The following is a 19423-nucleotide window of genomic DNA, read 5'->3' as shown; positions in this document are numbered from 1 at the left end:
CTATTTTGTACAGTCCTTCACAATTATGTTAATAGATGATATTAAAATTTTCTGAAACTGAGTAGGAAAATTAATAGTATCGCTAAATTATCATTTATTCTAAGACATTATAAAAATGATGATTATTGAACATTTACTGTGAGCCAGATAATGTTCATGATTTAATTCTTGAATGCATGTGATTCAATCTTTACCCTTATATATTTTTTCAAATGAGGAAACTATGATTTTAATTAAGTAATTTGCCCTGCATCAGATCATTCAGTTGCAGAGCTGGGCTCAAACCGCATATGGCTGACCTTTGCTCACATACCTCTACAGTGTCCTGGGTTGCTTTGTAGAGTTTCAGATGGAGTTACTGTACTTTGTAAAACAAGTATTCACAATAAGAGAGGTTAACACTGCAAGTGATATACAAAGGGCAGTGCACTAGTGAGAAATGCTGGCTCTGAAATCAGATTGCTTTGCATCAAATCCCATTCTCACCATTTACAAACCACTATTGTTATTACTATGTAACTTATTCTGCAGTGTCTCACTTTACACAAGCTTTTCAGGAACACATTTATTGTGTAATCATATCTTATTTTATTTATTTTTTAAATATAGTGTTTTAAATAGTTTTTTTAAGGATTTTATTTACCTAATCTTATGGAGAGGGGCAGAGAGGGAGAAAAACATAAATGTGTAGTTGCCTCTCAATTGTGTGGTTGCACCCCCTACTGGGGACCTGGCCTGCAACCCACGCATGTGTCCTGACCGGGAATCAAACCAGCAACCTTTTGGGTCACAGGTTAGTACTCAATCCACTGAGCTACACCAGCCAGTGACATATCTTACTTTAAATGCACTCATGGGAACTGGCTTCTTGCATATACCACCTTATTTAAAACTTAAGACAGTTTTGGAGGTATTACTTTACCCATTTCACAGATAATGTAAAATGAGACCTACAGCGGTTAAATACCTTGCCTAAGCCCACACAGCTAGTAAGTAGTGGAGAAATAATTAAAATTCAGGTGAAGATGAATCTAAAAGCCATCTTCTCTCACTTGTTTCTCACTATCCAAACCTGCTGTTTTCTTACTTAACTGAATTTACTCTATCCTTTATCTGTGCTGACCTGAACTCTCAGTTTGAAGGGATTATTACAATTGGTTTTTGACTCCCATTGTTCTGGTTTAATATGCTCTACAGGTTCATATTTATACTTTGTCAAAGACAATCCCAGGACATCCCAGAAAGGGCACGGTGGCATTTCACATTTCATTCCTGTGAAACCATTAGGGCACAGATCTCAGATTATCTTCATTCAGAATGTGGAAATATCAGCAGAAGGACATAACTCTTTACAAAAATGACACATGTAAAACATAATAGAGGTGACTTTTCAGCCATGATAGCTTTGGCACACCTCACATCCCTTTGTTCAACCCCTCTTCCCTCACTGGAGGGCTGCATTCCTGGGAATGTCTGTTGTGCACTTTTCCCACTCGCCCTGCTGTCATTCAAAGGGAAACATTACAGTTTTGCTAAGGAATCTTTTCCTTCATTTGCAATAAAGAGTGATTTTATCACTTTTGACCTTAAAATGAGCTTTCTGCCTTCAAATCTTTTAATTACCACTATTAGCAAATTCAAAGCAATTTCAGATGGACCCCAGCTAGGGTCCTACTAAACCCTTGTTATTCAAAGGGTGGTCTCTCCCTAAAACACCTTATCACCTGGGCTCTTGTTAGAAATGCACAAGTCTACCTGCCTATCCAGGCCTGGGGCCCTTAGGGCAGAACAGAATCACTAAAGAATATTTACAGCACCATCTGCTCCAAACTGTCATCAGTTTGGTGGACTGCCCTGAAGAGTTAGCTTAGGACCTACTTGTATTTGAAGAATGAAGCTCCATCACATCACTGCCTCGTGAGGCAGTAGCAAGGAGTAATACTGTCCCTCAACATCCCTCAACATCCTCCTTCAAGGTTCTGGAGTTCTGTGAGCTGGGCCCGGGTACTTGACTTCTAAAATTAAATCCTGGTCTCTTTCCAAATATGGCAGCCTGCAAAAAAGGCCGCAGTTCTTCCTCCCTCTTTGGGATGAAGAGCATCCATCCATACTGGCCATTTAACTGAGTAGTAGCTTCCCATTTTGATTTAGGCTCAGGTATTTGACTTGCTTTGGGCAACAGAATGAGGCAGAAGTGAGAGGAAATAATACTGAGACTAGGTTTCAAGAAGCCTCATGTGTTTCCACTTGTTCTTGTGCACATTTGCTATCTCCATGAAACAGTATGTAGGTTAGCCTGCTAAAGGCTGATATGCACACGGAACACAGTCAGGCTAACCCAACCAAGGCCAGTCTAATGAGGTGCCAGCCAGCCAATATTCATACATATGAGAAAATCCAGTCAATATTGGCAGAGCCACCTAATCAACTCAGCTACGTGGGCTCACTAGCAATAAATGCTTATTGTTGCATGCCTCTGTGGTCTGTGGTCTGTGGTCATGTTCCACACAGCAATCTTGTGACAGAAGGTAACTGACATGTTGACAATCAATTAGGTGTAATAATTGATAGATAGTTCCCTTTTTAATTTTTTATCTCTACTACATGTTTCACTAAAGACATTAGCTTCTGTTATGAATACTCAGGGGAAGTTAAAAAAGTAAAGAATCAAATTTTAAAAATCAATGAGAAAGCTCAAAATAACTAACAGTTTGGCAATGCACAGTTGTCTTCATTACTGTGACCTTTATATTACATACATGTAACATGTTCTTATTTCCATAAGGGCTATGGATCCCTTACTAGAATATGTATTTCATTTCATCTTATGAACTAGGTACTATGTCTAGTGAATGGGCTTAAATGTGAGGGAGTTGGACTGGATGGCCTCTTTCATCGCTAACTCTCAGCGTACAGGAGACATTTTTACTTACAAAAGAGGCAGATGAGGTCTTTAAGCTACTCAAGCAGTTCATGCCAGGTGTCCACGAGCAGTTGTCAAAACAAAAGGGGTGTGTGTGTGTGTGTGTGTGTGTGAGTGGACCTCACTTGCCCATCACTCTGGGGCACGTTACCTTGTTGGCGCATCTTCATGGTACGTATCTTTACCGCCTCTCCTCGAACTCGCCCTTCACAGAAGTAAGCACCATTGATTTTGCTAGCCTTTTCTCTCTTCCAAATGACTTTTTTGGCCCATTCTCTGGTCACATCTTGAGTAACTTCCAGTGGATCCTGGTGCTGGTTCATTAAGGCTTCAAAGTCTCTCCCTATGGTGAGGGGCTCCTGGGGGCGCCATCCAGTGGCAATGCAGGTGAGGGATGTTTCAGCGTCAGACACAAGAGGCAGAGAATTGATCAAGATCAGGTCCATGGCACCGTCCACTGTTCCTAAAAAGAAAGAGGGAGCATAATCTTTGAGGAGGGTTATTACCATGGTGCCCCACAAGATAAACTGGTGCTTATAAAGCCTTGTCTAAAAATAGCTATGTGTGCAGTCTTTTAAAAATGTTTCTCTGATCGGGTGCCTATTTTCCACAGAACAGCATCAACAACTTGTTACCATGGCAGCACGTCAACCCTACTAACCACTCCTGCACCACTGCACACCCTAGCTGCAATGGGCTATAAGTTTTTTCCATTCTCCAAAAGCAAGTTATGTACTACCTGTTATAATGCCTAAGACATTAGTGAGACATTTAGTCAATGCTTGTTGAGGTAAATTCATAATAATGTCATTATTTATTTCTGTTAATATTAATCAATTAATGATAGTGTGCTACTGCCAAATAATAAAGCATTCTAAAGAAATATATCAACAGTATACAAGTAAGTTTTTTACAGTTGTGAATATGTGAAACACAGAGCTTATTCTTGTATTATTTATTAATTATTGTATTATTTTCCATAAAAACAACTGTAAACCTACTTTTGCCCACTGTTTGCTACTGTGTAAAGCCTCTCATCATTATCAAAGAATAGCCCAATTGCATATTAAATTCCACAAGAAAAGGCAGGGACTGAGTGAAATTTACATTTCCCTCTGAGCTTCATTTATGTCATTTTTAAAACAAAGCTAAAAAGACCTACCTTGCAGGATCCTTGGGAAGATTTAAACGAGATAAAATATATAACTTGCCAAGCACTGTGTCTGTTATATACAGGGTACACAATGACCATTAGTTCAGTTCCCTTTATTCCATTTCCTGAACACCTAGGCACAAACCTCAACCCTTCCCAAATGTAAAAACAAAATTCTACCTGACCTTCAAAATTCACTCCATGAATGATGAAGCACATTTTAAAAAAGAAAATCCTTTTATTTCTCTCTCTCTCTTTCTGTTTTGATTTCTAAAGTTTCTAAGATGAACAAACAGAACCTATGCCTATTCTCTCCTCTCACTGAGTGGGGAAATACCAGAAACGGTTGATTCCCAAGTCTACATAAAATGACTAGGAGGTCAAGCAGGCTGGGTGGTGAGGGCCAACTGTAATCTCTTTGTGTAGTGGTAAAGTGATTCAAGTAAGCTATGTGTTATCTCACTAAATAGCTGTTGTTTTCTCAACAACCCTGTGCAGTATGCACCATTATCTTATTTTTAAATATAAAAAGGTGAAGGCTCAAAACATGGAGTAACTTATTCTATCTTCCCCAGCTGTTGAAGTCAGAGCTGACATTCAAATTCTCATGTATCTTTCAGTTCCTTGGATACACCCGGCCCTTTCCCGCCCCAAAGTCTTTACACATGAGGATCCCTGTGCCTGGAATGCATTCTGCACCCTCTGCTTGGCTGACTTCTGCTCATCCTTTGGGTCTCAGCTTAAATGGCTTTCTCATAGATGGCTTCTCTGTCTTCCTTATCTATAACATCTCCACATTCTCATCCCATTAACTTCTAATTCAGCTTCATTTATTTCATAAAGATTGCCATAATCTGTGACTATTTTATTTATTTTCTGTTCCCCTAAATGGTTTCATGAGGAGGAGCATTGAAGCTGTTTTGGTCGCATTGGTTTACACAGGAATATCCTGCTTAGTCTCCACATACAGAGAACTCACGTGGTTTGGGGGTGGATGGACACATTTTACTATAGATCTGCCTGATTCAAGTCCATCTATTCACTTTGCTCTCACTTCCACTATAATACAGTTAAAAATGAAAGTACTCTCCTGAATCTAAATTGACTTTCTCACCCATATTTAAAAGACTATTTTGATAATAAGTTTCTAGGGGACAAAAGCAAATGTCACAGCTTTTACAAAATGTGATAGAAAGATGGTCAGTGGTTGCTGAGCATTGGAGGCTGACTGGAATTCATTTCCCAGACCCTTTTGGAGTGCTTCCCCAGGCCCGAGCACCGTACCTGCCAGGAAATCCTCCTACAACTTGTTATTAATGGCAATTGCCAATGTTTGATGTGTGAAGTGAGGTTTGAGGATGACCCTACTAGGAGTTACATTTTTATCTCACTAATTAGGAAGAATTTCTAAAAGTTAAATCTCAATGTAAGTGGGAGTTAAGGCTTCATTTTTTTGGAATAACTCAAAACATGGGATTGAGGGAGAAAAAAACTTGACTAGCATGGGTTTTCAAGGCTTATACAAAACACCTGTCTTTTCAGCCTCAGTGGTAACTTCAGGATCCTGAGAGAGGAGAAAGAGGTTACAATAAGAAAAATGTTGTAAGAGAATGAGCTAGGTAGGACACCTAGCAGAATCACAGCATCCCAAAATAACACAACAGCATAACTCCCCTTCCACAGGCACATCCAGCCCTGCCTCTGAGTGAACACCACCTCATCTCCTACACTCACTCATTCCAGGCATGCTCCCAGACGGAGTCATCAAGAGGAAGGAAATACTGTAATTCTTTCATCTCTGGGTCCACCCAGCCCCATTTCTAGGGCCAGGTGAGTGACTTGCCAAAACCAAGGGATCTGGTCTGAACTCACTGAACTGTGCTGGCACTGGCCATGTTTTATTTAATGACTTTAGGAAATAATTGAAAAAGCAGTTGATTGAAAAAGACAACCACACTTCATCTGTAAATTGTTTCTAGGTATTGATTTGGTTTCTTTTTCCTTTTGCTTCTCCCAGCTCTCTCCTTTTCCTTTCAGAGGTAGAAAGGGAAATTGTGTATCCAAGAGTCTGGATTTGACAACATTTTATTATGCTTATTCAGCATGCCAGTTACAGGAAGCCCTCTTCCACCAAGTCTTCTGTCCTTTGTAATGACATTTACAATAAAATACCAAAAGGATTTTGTGTGTGAGCTTTGGATATGAGAAGAAATCCTTACCAGGTTCCTGGGACAGATCTTAAAAATCCTCAACTTAGTTTTCCTGAAACAAGAGTCCATATTTATACTTGTTTGTGAATGCCTAAAAAATTTCTGGAAGGTGATACATGAAACTAGGAACAAGGTGACCCATTAGGGGAGAGTTGGGTGGTTGGGGAACAGTGATGGGAGGAAGTTTCTTCATATATATAGCTTTTGAACCATTTGAATATTACCTACATATAAAAAATAAATTAAAAATGTAAAATTAATTATGCTTCCCTTAAAAAGGTACATTTGGAAAGAAATCAAGAGCCATAGAAATATATGCGTCTCTCATTGTTTATCCCTACATCCTTTCCAAAGCTCCTTGGATTGCATCCAAATAATGCATTTTCTCTTTCTTGCTACATTGGACTAATAATAGGAAATGTGATGTCATCCCACAATGTCGGAAAAAAATTTTAAACATGGGTTAAAATGAAACTTAAGAAAAGGGAAATGAGGGTGGCCAAAATTAGCCTTTTAAAGAAAATAGAGGAGAACTGTACTTAAATAAGAATTAAATTTTTTTAAAAAAGAAAGAAAGTAGAGGAATAGAGGACCTATTGCAATGGGTATATTTGTAAACTGTGGATTCTTAAAAGAGTTCTATGCAATTGCAGGGCTGGAATCTTCTATTAGAGACATTTTCCTAACAATAATTGCCAAAAGTTAGATCCCGTCTGGGCTCACACAAATATCAGTCCCTGTGCCTACCACCTTTCCTACATGACATCATTATCCCGTCTAGTTATGGTGAGTTGTTTCATCACAGCCACAGTCTGAAGGGCTCTGATCAAATTCATTCATTAGTTCAATTTACACTTCTTTCATCAAGGCTAAGAGTTCACTATAAGTAAAGGTAAGATGCATATTGAATTTCATACATCTTATATGTTTTGGAGTTTGACAGTATTTTTCCTAAACAAAGACCTTGCAAACACTTTTCAATATTTGCATAAAATGTGTCTTATTTATAAGGAAATACTTACCATATTAACAAGGTGTCTGCCGAGTTAACAAATAAATGATTGTTCACAATTGGAGCACACCAGTATCCTAAAATGCTGTTTTGTTCATTGTATTTTTTGTGATCAGCATCTAATCTTTACAGTAACATTTTCTCACTAAATCGCATTATGGCACACTTGAAATGTTTTTTAAATCTTGGATTGCATTTAGATTTTCTTGTATCCTAATACTGCTTTGAATAATGATCTGTTAACTAAGACATGGAAATAGTTTTCTTTAAAAATAGTAATATAAATAATTGTGGACCTAAATCACCACCCATATAATAGAACTATATTGAATTAGACATTAAAGACAGAGTTGTGTTTTCCAAACTCTGTTTCAAGGAGTTATTTCTAATTTTCTAAAAAGTTTTTGAGAATGGTGGAGGTGAAATCAACAGTAGATTTCAGACACACCCCCACACATACACACTCTCACTGGGCTGCTCAACTTTCATCTATTTTTTTTTTTACATCAGGCTTGACATTGTATTCATTTGGGAAAAATAATTTTGCTTAAATAACATAAAAACCTCAAAGGTCATCATTTTAACTATTTTTTACAGATGAAAAACATGAAAGGTCAAATATAAATATTGATGAAAATACATTTCACTGTAGCACAACATGCTTATTCCAATCAGCCTCCTGTCCTTCTCTTCCCACATTCAAGTTCAGCACTGCTGCAGATAGTCAAGTTCTGATGAACCCAACTTCCTGCTCTTCAAAGTGCTGGCAGGCTAAGAGGAAAAAGCAAGTTAAATTATTGCAGAGTGAGGCTATTTCATTGTGCTCCTTATCATCCAAGAATTGTAGTGCTGTGTGGAGTTTCACTGCTATGTATTTAGAATATGGTCCAACAGTTCAGAACTGTCTGTATGGTTTCTTGGAAGTCTGGTATTGGGTATGCTGAAAAATTTTCCAAGGGTGTTCTTGGTCATCCCACCTTTATAACAGCAGTAGATACCTTTAAGTTTTACGTATTTAAAATGGCACTACCCAATGAGCACTACCTTGGCCAAAAGCAATTTAAAATTAAGTGTTTAGCAATAAACTAAAAAGGTCTTAGTCAAAAGTATTTCTGGAATTAACACCCTAAGTAATGAGCCAAAGAAGCAAAGACAACCCCAAAACTTTAGAGGAGATTTGTGGAATTCTTTGCGTTTTTGTTTGTTTATATGCTGTCTGAAAAGAAAACCTGTATTTAGTTTAAAATTTTTCATGAAGTCTTTTATATGTCCAGTCATCCATTTATCAAACTACTGTATTGAGTTCCTCCAAGTTCCAAGCACCACACTTGGCCCTAGAAACACAACAATGAGTAAAGCAGATATGATGTCAACCCTCATGTAGTTTACAGGAAAATGTGAAAAACATACATAAAACTAAGAACATAAATATAATGCTGGAACCATAACAGGTACTACGAGAGAGAGTTTCAAATTACTGTGGAACAGCACAATGATGAACTCAATCAGACTTGGTTGAAGTGGGTGAAGGGTTTGTGGATCAAGGAAGTCTCCCTGAGGAAGTGGCATCTGGCCAGAAGGAGAATTGGAGTTACCCAAGCCAAGAGAAAGGGATATGGGAAGATAGTCAGAAAAGTCTTTCTGAAGAAGTACTACTGAACTGGGTTTTGAAAATGCATGTTTAATAGAACTCATATCTAGGATTTTCTTTCTTAATTCTATCCTTAACTTGATGTTAATTTTTTTCATTGGATCCTAAGAATTCCTGGAGCCATTTCCAAATGTCAACTCTATGTTAAAATATTTTAGCATCTTCTCTGCCTCCTTGTCTCCTCTGAAGAAATTCATTGAGTTCCCAGGCATGCTTCCAACACTTTAATGTTTTTATTGTTGCAGTCTATGATCCTTTTCTATATGTAGTAAGTCTCTGTGCAATAACTTCATCCTCCAGTTTCCTTCCAGGAAAATATTGAGTAATTAACAAGAAGATACCCAAATTTCCAAGATTGGAAATAACTGAAGGAAGTTGCTAACTTTTGCATGTAGTTGGAAATATGGAGTTAGACAAGGACATCTGTGATGTGACTGGACTGTGTCTCCCTAACAACAGACTGTTTTAACACAGGCGTTGTGCTAAGCAAGCCAGTTTTCTCAAAGAACATGCCCATTTCCCATCGCTGCCTTCCAGCCAAATATGATTTTCCATCTGCTGGAGGAAATGGCATCCTCTACCCACCTTCAAACACCAGAAATTTTCTATCCAGGATAAATGACACATGTTCTATTTAGAATTGGTTTCAGTCAGTGGCAGGAACCTTTTTATTTCAAGGGAATAGACAAAGTCCACACAGTGGGACTTCACTACATATAAAATAGACATTTATGCTTAAATGCATACCCCATTCTGTGAGATGGGACTGGAAGGAGCATTGTACCATAGAATCAAGGATTGTTTAAACTGGAAGGGTTTTGAGAGATTGCCTAGTACAAGCCTCACCCTTTATAAAAGGCAAATGAGGCCATAGAAAAGAGACTGGTCAATGGTCACACAAAGACTAGTGGCTAGATAGCTTTCGAGTAGTGGCAAAGCTACCTTTCTCTCCAGGGCCCTTTCTATCACTCCACAGTAGCATTATAAATGGACTAACATTAAATGTGTTGGAAATTTGGAATGTTTACAAATCTGGCAAGATGGTTCCTAAAGAATCCTGGAGCTTGATGGCAACTGAGGTAAGGGAGGAAAGATATTGAGGAGAGACAAGCAAAAAGCTGAAAGGGGAATAGGACTGAAAGATTGGGAGACCTGGAACTGAGTTTTTCCAGCTGAAAGCAAAAAGGCAACTGAGGTAAGGGAGGAAAGATATTGAGGAGAGACAAGCAAAAAGCTGAAAGGGGAATAAGACTGAAAGATTGGGAGACCTGGAATTGAGTTTTCCCAGCTCACCAATTCCCTGAAACCTTACGATGCTGCCTGCTAATTGTTCTTGCCCATTTAACCTGAGAGAGGGGTACTCTCTTACTGGACCATGTTCAACCAGGGCCAGAAAATGTATCAGATGTGAGAGAAATCTGATTTGGAGCCAGACCACCTTCTCTTTCTGGGCTCTTCTCCTGATTCAACGAGCTGCCAAGTTCCCTTCTGCCTTTGTTCTGCCCAAAGACATACACACCCACTACAACAACCAAATATCTATATCATCCAAGACAAAATTAAACAAATTATTTCACTCCAGTGCCCTGATCTTCAGCTCCCAATAGAAAAGGCAATTTGATAGATTTGCTTGCAGAAAAAACAAAAATAGCTTAAAGTGACAACCCACAGAGAACCATCAGAAGAAATGAATCTACCATGGAAGAAGTTCAGGATCATGAGCTGCTAAGAGGAGAGTGACGAGAGGGCCAACCTTCCTAGCAGGTCTCAGATTACACCACATAAGGAAAAGAGCTAACACTGTATGTCATATACCGCAAATAGATACTATGCTAGGTGCTTTACAAACATTTTCCATTTGGATACACACAATGATATTAAAGGAAGGTATTTATATTTCATATTATGGGTTAAAAAAACCCCTGAAACCCAGGGATGTTCAGTAATATGCTCAAGTCACACAATAGAAAGATGGAATTTGAACCTATGTTTCACTGATTGAGTTCCATTATTATCCTCTATGCTTCATTCTAAGCACCACAAGAAAAGTCAGTTTTGCCTTTTGCCCATCATTGTATCTAACAATTAGGCCAGTGCCTGATATATGATAGATTTTCAATAAGTACTCGTGAATGAATAAACATAAATAAATGAGTGAGAATTATGATTGACCTTCAGTGAATTAATTCATTTAATAATTGTTTACTTAGTAAATACCATGAACTGGGCTATATTCTGCATTCTTTGGTGAAAACATAATGAAATACGGTTTCTGCCTTGAAGAAGCTTATAGTTTGGTCACCCAAAGGCATGAATATACTAAATGCCATGAAGGAAAACACTAACAGATTTCATTATAAAAAGTGCCCAAAGAAGAAAACTTCCGGCCAAGTTGGAGGCATAGGTAGACAAGCTTCACCTCCTCACACTACCACAAGAAGGATCACAACTAATCCCAAAACAAAAAACAACCAGAACTGCTAGAAAATCTAATTGTATGGGAGCCCAACAACTAAGGATGTAAAGAGGAAATATTCACCCAGATGGGCAGGAGGGGCAGGGACAGGAACCCAGGGTAGAGAGGACACGGTGTGGTGGCGGTGAGGTGGCAGCAGCGGCAGCAGGTGGAACAGATGGTGCCACACTCACACATGGAGGATAAAAACTGGGACGGACACCTGGGGAGTGAGTGATACCAGTGCCAGGCCAAACTGCACAACCCAGTTCCAGTGCAAGGAAAATAAAGCCTCAAAACCTCTGGCTGTAAAAACTCTTGGAAGCTAGGACACCAGTCTACTGCCAGTCTCTCAGAAGAGTCCGTATAAAGGGCCCCTACAGTCCTAGAACACACACAAACCCACCCACTCTGGGAACCAGCACCGGGGCAACAGGTAGAAGGGGTACAATTTACATACAGAAAGTGGGTGAAGTGACTGGAAATAGGGCAAGAGCTAAGCAAGAGGTATTGTTCCCTCTTTGACACCTCCCCCACATACAGCACTACAAAGCAGTGAAGCAAGTTGCCCAGCCTTGGTGAATACCTAAGGCTCTGCCCCTTTCGGTGTAACAGGTGGGCTGAGGTAAGGGATCAAAACAGCTCTGCCGGATGCACAGAAACTAACACAGGAAGCCTGCCAAATGGCAGAGGCAAGGAAATAAGGCACAAATGAAAAAAACAGATCAAAACGCCAGAAAAAGAACTAAGTGAAAGGGACATAGACAACCTATTAGATACAGAGTTCAAAACACTGGTGACAAGGAAGTTCAGAGGACTCATTGAGTAGAGCAAACACATATGGGAAGAAATGGAGACTACGGTAAAGAAAAATCAGTTCTGGCTATGATGGAGGCATAGGTAGATACACTTTGCCTCTTTGAACATCCAAAAGAAGGACAACATCAAATTTAAAAACAAAAAATAACCAAACTTCCAGAAACTGGAACTATATGGAAATCTGACAGCCAAGGAGTTAAAGAAGAAATATTCATTCAGACCAGTAGGAGGGGTGGAGACACAGAACCATCGTGGAGAGGATTCATTGCAAGGAAGTGGCTGCAGGACTTGGGTGGGAAAGGCAGGGGCTGGAGGAGCAGGGAGTACCACTATATTTGCATGCAGGTAACCAGGAGGAACACTGGGATATGAAACAAACCATCCCAGAGTTCCAGCACAGAAAAATAAAGCCTCAAAACCTCTGACTGAAAAACCTGTGGGAGTTGAAGCAGCAGGAGAAACTCCCAGGCTCACAAGAGAGTTTGTTGGAGAGACCCACGGGGTCCCAGAAAGTACACAAAACTACCCACTTGGGAATCAGCACCACAAGGGCCCAATTTACTTGTGGGCACAGAGGAAGTTATTAAAAGCCTGGCCAAGAGCTGAGCAAGAGTTATTGTTCCCTCTCAGACCCCTCCCCCACATACAGTGCCACAAACCAGTAATATGGGTTGCCCCACCTTGATAAAAACTTAAGGCTCTGCCCCTTACTACATAACAGGTGCATCAAGACAAAAAAACATGGCCCAAATGAAAGAACAGATCAAAACTGCAGAAAAAATACAACTAAGCAATGAAAAGATAGCCAACCTATCAGATGCAGAGTTCAACACACTGGTAATTAGGATACTCACAGAAATGGTTGAGTATGGTCACAAAATAGAGGAGTGAGGCTAGGAAAAGTGAAATAAAGGAAAATGTACAGGGAACCAGCAGTGATGGGGAGGAAACCAGTGATGGGGAGAAAATCAATAGTTTACAACAGAAGGAAAAAATAAATATTTGACCATAACAGAATTAAGAAAATTGAATTCAGAAAAATGAGGAGAGGATTTAGGAACCTCTCTGGCAACTTTAAACATTCCAACATCAGACTCATAGGGGTTGAAGAAGGAAAACAGGAAGAGCAAGAAATTGAAAACTTATTTGGAAAAATAATGAAAGGGAACTTCCCCAATCTGGCAAAGGAAATAAACTTCCAGGAAGTCCAGGAAGCTCAAAGAGTCCCTGGACTCTTCTTCTTCCAAAGAAGTGAGACCCAAGGAAGCACATACCAAGGCACATCATAATTACATTACCCATGATGAAAGATAAGGAGATAATCTTAAAAGCAGCAAGAGAAAAGGAGAGAGTTACCTACAAAGGAGTACCCATAAGACTATCAGCTGATTTCTCAAAATAAACCTTATAGGCAAGAAGGGGCTGGAAGGAAGTATTCAAAGTCATAAAAGGCAAGGACCTACATACAAGATTACTCTATCCAGCAAAGCTCTCATTTAGAATGGAAGGGCAGATAAGCTACTTCTCAGATAAGGTCAAGTTCAAGGAGTTCATCATGACCAAGCCCTTATTATATGAAATGTTAAAGGACCTTATCTAAGAAAAAGAAGATAAAAAATATGAACAGTAAAATGACAACAGACACAACTATCAACAACAGAACCTAAAAAGAAAAAGAAAAAGAAACTAGGCAAACAACTAGAATAGGAACAGATTCACAGAAATAGAGATTACATGGAGGGTTATCAGTGAAGTGAAGGAGGGGGGAGAATTGGGGAAAGGTGCAGGGAATAAGAAGCATAAATGGTACGTACAAAATAGACAGAGGGAGATAAAGAAAAGTATGGCAAAAGGGAGAAGCTAAAGAACTTATATGTATGACCCATGGGCATGAACTGAAGAGGGATGCTGGTGGGAGGGGTGGTACAGGGCAGAGGGGAATAAAGGGGAGAAAAAATGGGACAACTGTAATAGCATAATCAATAAAATATTAAAAAAAACAAAGGAAAAATCAATAGGGAACCAACAGTGAAGGGAAGAAAGCTGGAATTCAAATCAAAGATTTAGAAGATAAGGAAGAAATTAATAGTGAAACTGTACAGAATGAAGAAACTAGAATTCAAAAGAACAAGAAAATAAGTAGAGTTTGGGACATCTCCAAAAGTGCCAAAATCTGAATTAAAGGGATGCCAGAAAAAGAAGAAAAAAAGAATGTGAAAATGTATTTGAAAAAATAATGAAAGAAAACTGCCTTAATTTCATGAAGGAAATAGACATACAAGTTTAGAAAGCACAGAGAGTCACAAACAAGTTGAACCCAAAGAGGACCATACCAAGTCACATCATAATTAAAATGCCAGAGGTTAAAGGTAAAGAGAGAATCTCAGAAGGCAGCAAGAGAAAACAAGAGACTTACCTAACAAAGGAGTCCCCATAAGACTGTCAGCTGATTTCTCAAAAGAAACTTTGCCAGCTAGAAGGGAGTGGCAAGAAGTATTCAAAGTAATGAAAAGTAAGGACCTAAATTCAAGGTTACTCTGTCTAGCAAAGCTATCATTTAGAATAGAAGGGTAGATAAAGTGCTTCTCAGATAAGGTCAAGTTAAAGGAGTTCATCATCACCAAGCCCTATGAACCGTAAAATGACAACAAACTCACAACTACCAAAAACTGAATCTAAAAAACAGAAACAAACTAACCAAACAACTGGAATAGGAAAAGAATCATAGATATGGAGATCATATGGAGAGTTATCAACTAGGAGGGAGAAAGAGGGAGAATAGGGGAAAAGGTACAAGGATTAAGAAACATAAATGGCAGGTACAAAATAGACAGGGGGGTGTTAAGAATAGTAGAGGAGATGGAGAAACCAAAGAATTTATATGCATAACGCATGGACATGAACTAAGCGGGGTAAGCAGGGATTTCTGGAGGGAAAAGGGATACTGTGCAGAAGAGGACAAAAGGGAAAAACGGGACAACTATATAGCATAATCGATAAAATGTACTTAAAAAATGCCCAAAGTGTCTACATAGCAAAAGATTTTATCAATGAAGTTAAATGGTCAAGTGTTAAAATATTGTTAAATATTGTTATATACTTATATACTTAAAACTTAGAGTTAATATGTATAGTATAGAAATAAACTCTACACATCAATAAATCAGTGGTAATTCACAGAGGAAGAAACAAAAATTACCAACTGGAGTAGATTGAGAGAAAATGTTACAATAATTTGCATTTTCTTTCATTGCATGCATTGATTTTACTTCTCTACCCCCTGAGGCTAAGCTTAGCCATTGTACTATCTTTTATTAATAAAACATTAGCAAATGTGACACAAATAGGGGCTTTAAAAGTGCTCTCCCCCTGGGCTTGCCCTTCCCTGCTATTCTTTGAAACCCTGAAAGCATCATGAGAAAACCCTGGAAAAACTCACTGGAGAATGAGAGACCACGTGGAGTAGACATAAGCCATTTCAGCTGAGGCCCAATAGATCAACTGTTAAGTATGTGAGTAAACCATAGCACACCATCCAGCTCTAGCCAGGACATAAACTGACCACAGAGGTCAGCCAAACTAGGCTAGAACAAAGAACTTTTGGCTAAGCTGTAAAACCATAAGATGTAATAAATGTTTATTTTACCATTACACACCAATAAGCATATGAAAAGATAATTAACCTAACTACAAATCCCAAAATATAAATTTAAAAGGATATATTATTTGTCTATCAAAATGGCAAAAATGAGAGGGTCATAATATCTAGTACTGGTAAATAAAAGAGGAGCATCTACCTTAGCAGTAAGTAATGAAATTGGTAAAATAGCCAAATAGAAAAAAACATTGCTATATGTAAAAGTTAAAGAGTTCATACATATAAGATATAAACAAATTCTATAAATCAATTACCAGTGGCAGCTCACAGAGGAAGAAATACAAGTAGCCAACTGTAGTAGATTGAAAACAAATGGTCACAATATTGTATTTCCATGGAAATGCATTGATAGGACATGCTTCCAATATCTACAGTAACCCCAATCCATCACTTATCATACATTAGGCACTGCTCTGAGTGTGTAACACATAATAACTCACTTAATCATCATAACAATCTCATGGAATAGGTACTGTGATTATCTTCCTTTTACAGAAAAGGAGACTAAGGCATAGAGAGGTTGAATATTTGGTCATTATCACCCAGGTAATCAGTAGTAGAGCTGAGATTTAAATGTGGGCAGACTTGCTTTTAACAATTAAACCGTTACTGTCGGACCACTTCATATCAAAACATATCTTCCACCAATTCACTGGGAAAAGGTTAGCCTTTTCTGCAAATAGTACTGGAACAACTGGACATTCATATGCAAAAACTAAATAAATCTGGAATGAAAACCTCCCGTTTTATACAAAGTTAACTGAAAACAGATCATGAAATATAGAAAAATATAAAACTTTTGGGATATGGGAGAAAAGTTTTCATGACGTTGGAGTTATTAACTATGACACCAAAGCATAATTCATAAAGAAAAATATTAATAAATTATATTTTACCAAAGTTTAAAACTTATCTATGAAAGACACTGTTAAAATAAAAATACAAACTACAGAGTAGGAGAAAATATTTTTAAATTACATATGTGATAAACGACTTGTCTCAAGCATATATAAAAAGCTCTGAAGACCCAACAATAAGAAAACAAACAACTCAACTATTTTAAGTATACAAAATATTTGAGACATTGTGCCAAAAACAATATACATTTGGATGTCAAATAAGCACACAGAACAGTGTTCAACATCATTAGCCATTAGGAAAAAGTTAATTAAAATCATGAGATAGCACTACATGACCCCTGCCAAATAACAAACCAACAATAAGTGCTAGCTAGAATGTGTAACAACTTAACTCTTATTCATTGCTAGTGGTAATATAAAATAAATGGTCCAGTGATCATTAAACAGTTTTTTTATAAAGTTAAACATACATGAACCGTGTAACCCATCAAACAATTCCCAGGTATTTACTCTACAGAAATGAAAATTAATGTTCATACCATGATTACTTACAGCAGTTCAATCTATTCACAATCATCCAAAACTGGAAATACCCAAATGTTTTTCAATTGATGAATGCACATAAATGTGCACACACTGGGATACACTCAACAATAAAAAGGAATAAACTGTTGATACTTGCAAACATGTGGCATTATGCTGAGTAAAAGAAGACAATACAGAAGGCTACACACTGTATGACTGCATTCATATGCCATTCTGGAAAAGGCAAGTCCATGGGGATAAAGAGCAAATGCTTGGTTGCCAAGGAATAGTAATGGGAGAGATTTGACTATAAAGAAGCTACACAAAGGAGTTTTGGGGGAGTGATGGAATTGTACTGTTTTCTCATGTTGTGGTGGTTACATGAATCTACATAGGCATCAAAACTCACAAAACTGTACATATATCCAAGTTAATTATACCATGTATTGATTTTTAAAGTACAGTAAAAGTATATCTTCCATATTTACTAGTAAAAATACGGAAAGCTATAGCACAGATATTCATTGCAGACTATAGCCACACATTAGAAATAGCACAGAGTTCATGGATAGAAGCATGATTAAATAAAAGAAGGTTCACACATATAAATAAATAATAAAGTTTGCATGGAATTATGTTCTTGGTATAGTAAGTGAAGGAAACAGATGCAGAACCAAAATACAGGGGAAAGTCTAGGAGTCATATACCAACCCAGTATCAGCGGTACCACCGCTAATGAAATTGCCAGGTTTAGGGATCAGGGGTGGGAGAGGAAGAAGGTGATGTTTACCTATTGCTCTACATACTTAGTATTATATTTCTTTTGTAATTTTAAAATACAGATTTTAATTTTTAGATCAGCATACACAACTAATCCATGTAATGGCAGTGTTCTGATGAGTTATTGACATGGCCGCCTCCCTCCTTAGACCGTGAGCTCCCTGAAGAAAAGAACTCTCTGATTCATCTCCAACTCCTAAGAACCAAGCACTGTGTTTAACAGACTGCGTGTGTATTTTTAATTGTTTAAACTGAACAGGAAGAATTCAACAGTAATTAAAAGTAATATATTTAAACCCAGGTCACTATTTTGTGAATAAATCATTGCTTGATATCATCAATGCAACAGTGGAGTTGTTAAGAGACTTGAAGTTCTGTTTCCTTTTCCCTATCTGTGAAATGGGGGAATAACATCTAAATCAGGGTCTCTTATATGAGGAACTATTTGAATTTCCAAGGCATGAAGCCAGCCCGATGGCGTGAATCTGTAGGACAATAGGTCTGCATCAGCCCCAGAGGGTCTTTCTTTGTGTTTGTTTGTTTAAGTCATCTCAGAGCACACACACAGAGAAAAGAACTGCTTGAGGCTTTGTGTCCTGCTGTGTGCCTACCCTCCTGCACACGTCAGCCCCGTGGGCAGGAAGCAGGCCCATCTTGAAGTAAAGAAGAGTCCCTGCATTTCCTTCATATAAGTCCTTTGATTCTTGCCCCTTCTCTTACAGGATTGACCTTAACAGGAAACCAACCTCTACACATGCAAGTGATTCTGGAAAAATAGGTTCACAAGCAGCTTCATGGTGTGACGGCAGTTTTGTGAGAATAAAGAGGCTGCTTGGAGATGCACATAAGCCAGTTCTCCATAGGCCTTTGCCAACTGACCCTCAAGGAGACCAGTTACCTAGCCCCAAGCTTACCCCCACCCACCCCACCACACCCCTCCATCATGTGTCACTGAGCCAGAGAGCCCTTCCCTACATTTTCTTCACTGTCTATAAAAGTGAGTCTGCACACAGTCTATTAACATATAATTCTTATACTTTGTTTTTCTATGCTCTGAAATAGGACAGTAGCTATTCAGAAGCATCAACACATCTGGCTCACCAATGGGATTACGATCTTCGTAGTGGAAGAGGGCTCAGGGGCCCTCCAGCCTTTGTTACAGTCCTGGAACCCACTGTGCTCCAGACCTTCCATAAATTATGTCTATGATTAGAAACCACCTATTTGGGAAGCAGTTTTTGTGGTCACATTCCCTCTGCTGTGTTTTTAAAAAAATTCTGTATATTTCCAAATTACAGATACATTTGCCAGGTGGAATTCCACCTAAACTCTATGTCAGTTTTTTCATTATAAAACTGCAGACCTGAATGTCTATAG

The 19423-nt window shown here is 38.4% G+C and overlaps 1 protein-coding gene across 3 annotated transcripts in view; it reads right to left on the bottom strand.

Moving 5' to 3' along the window:
- TEK (TEK receptor tyrosine kinase) overlaps positions 1–19423 on the bottom strand; it is a 107364-nt gene that overhangs the window by 61141 nt on the left and 26800 nt on the right. For all 3 annotated transcript variants that reach the window (XM_037060624.1, XM_037060623.1, XM_037060622.1), the window contains exon 2: positions 3075–3386. In XM_037060624.1, the coding sequence (XP_036916519.1) occupies positions 3075–3386 (312 nt within the window). The remainder of the gene's footprint in view (positions 1–3074; positions 3387–19423) is intronic.

The sequence above is a fragment of the Sturnira hondurensis genome, unplaced genomic scaffold (assembly GCF_014824575.4).
Source record: "Sturnira hondurensis isolate 20B ecotype Veracruz unplaced genomic scaffold, ASM1482457v3 Scaffold0012012, whole genome shotgun sequence".
NCBI lineage: Eukaryota > Metazoa > Chordata > Mammalia > Chiroptera > Phyllostomidae > Sturnira > Sturnira hondurensis.
This window is presented reverse-complemented; position numbering and strand designations above follow the sequence as displayed.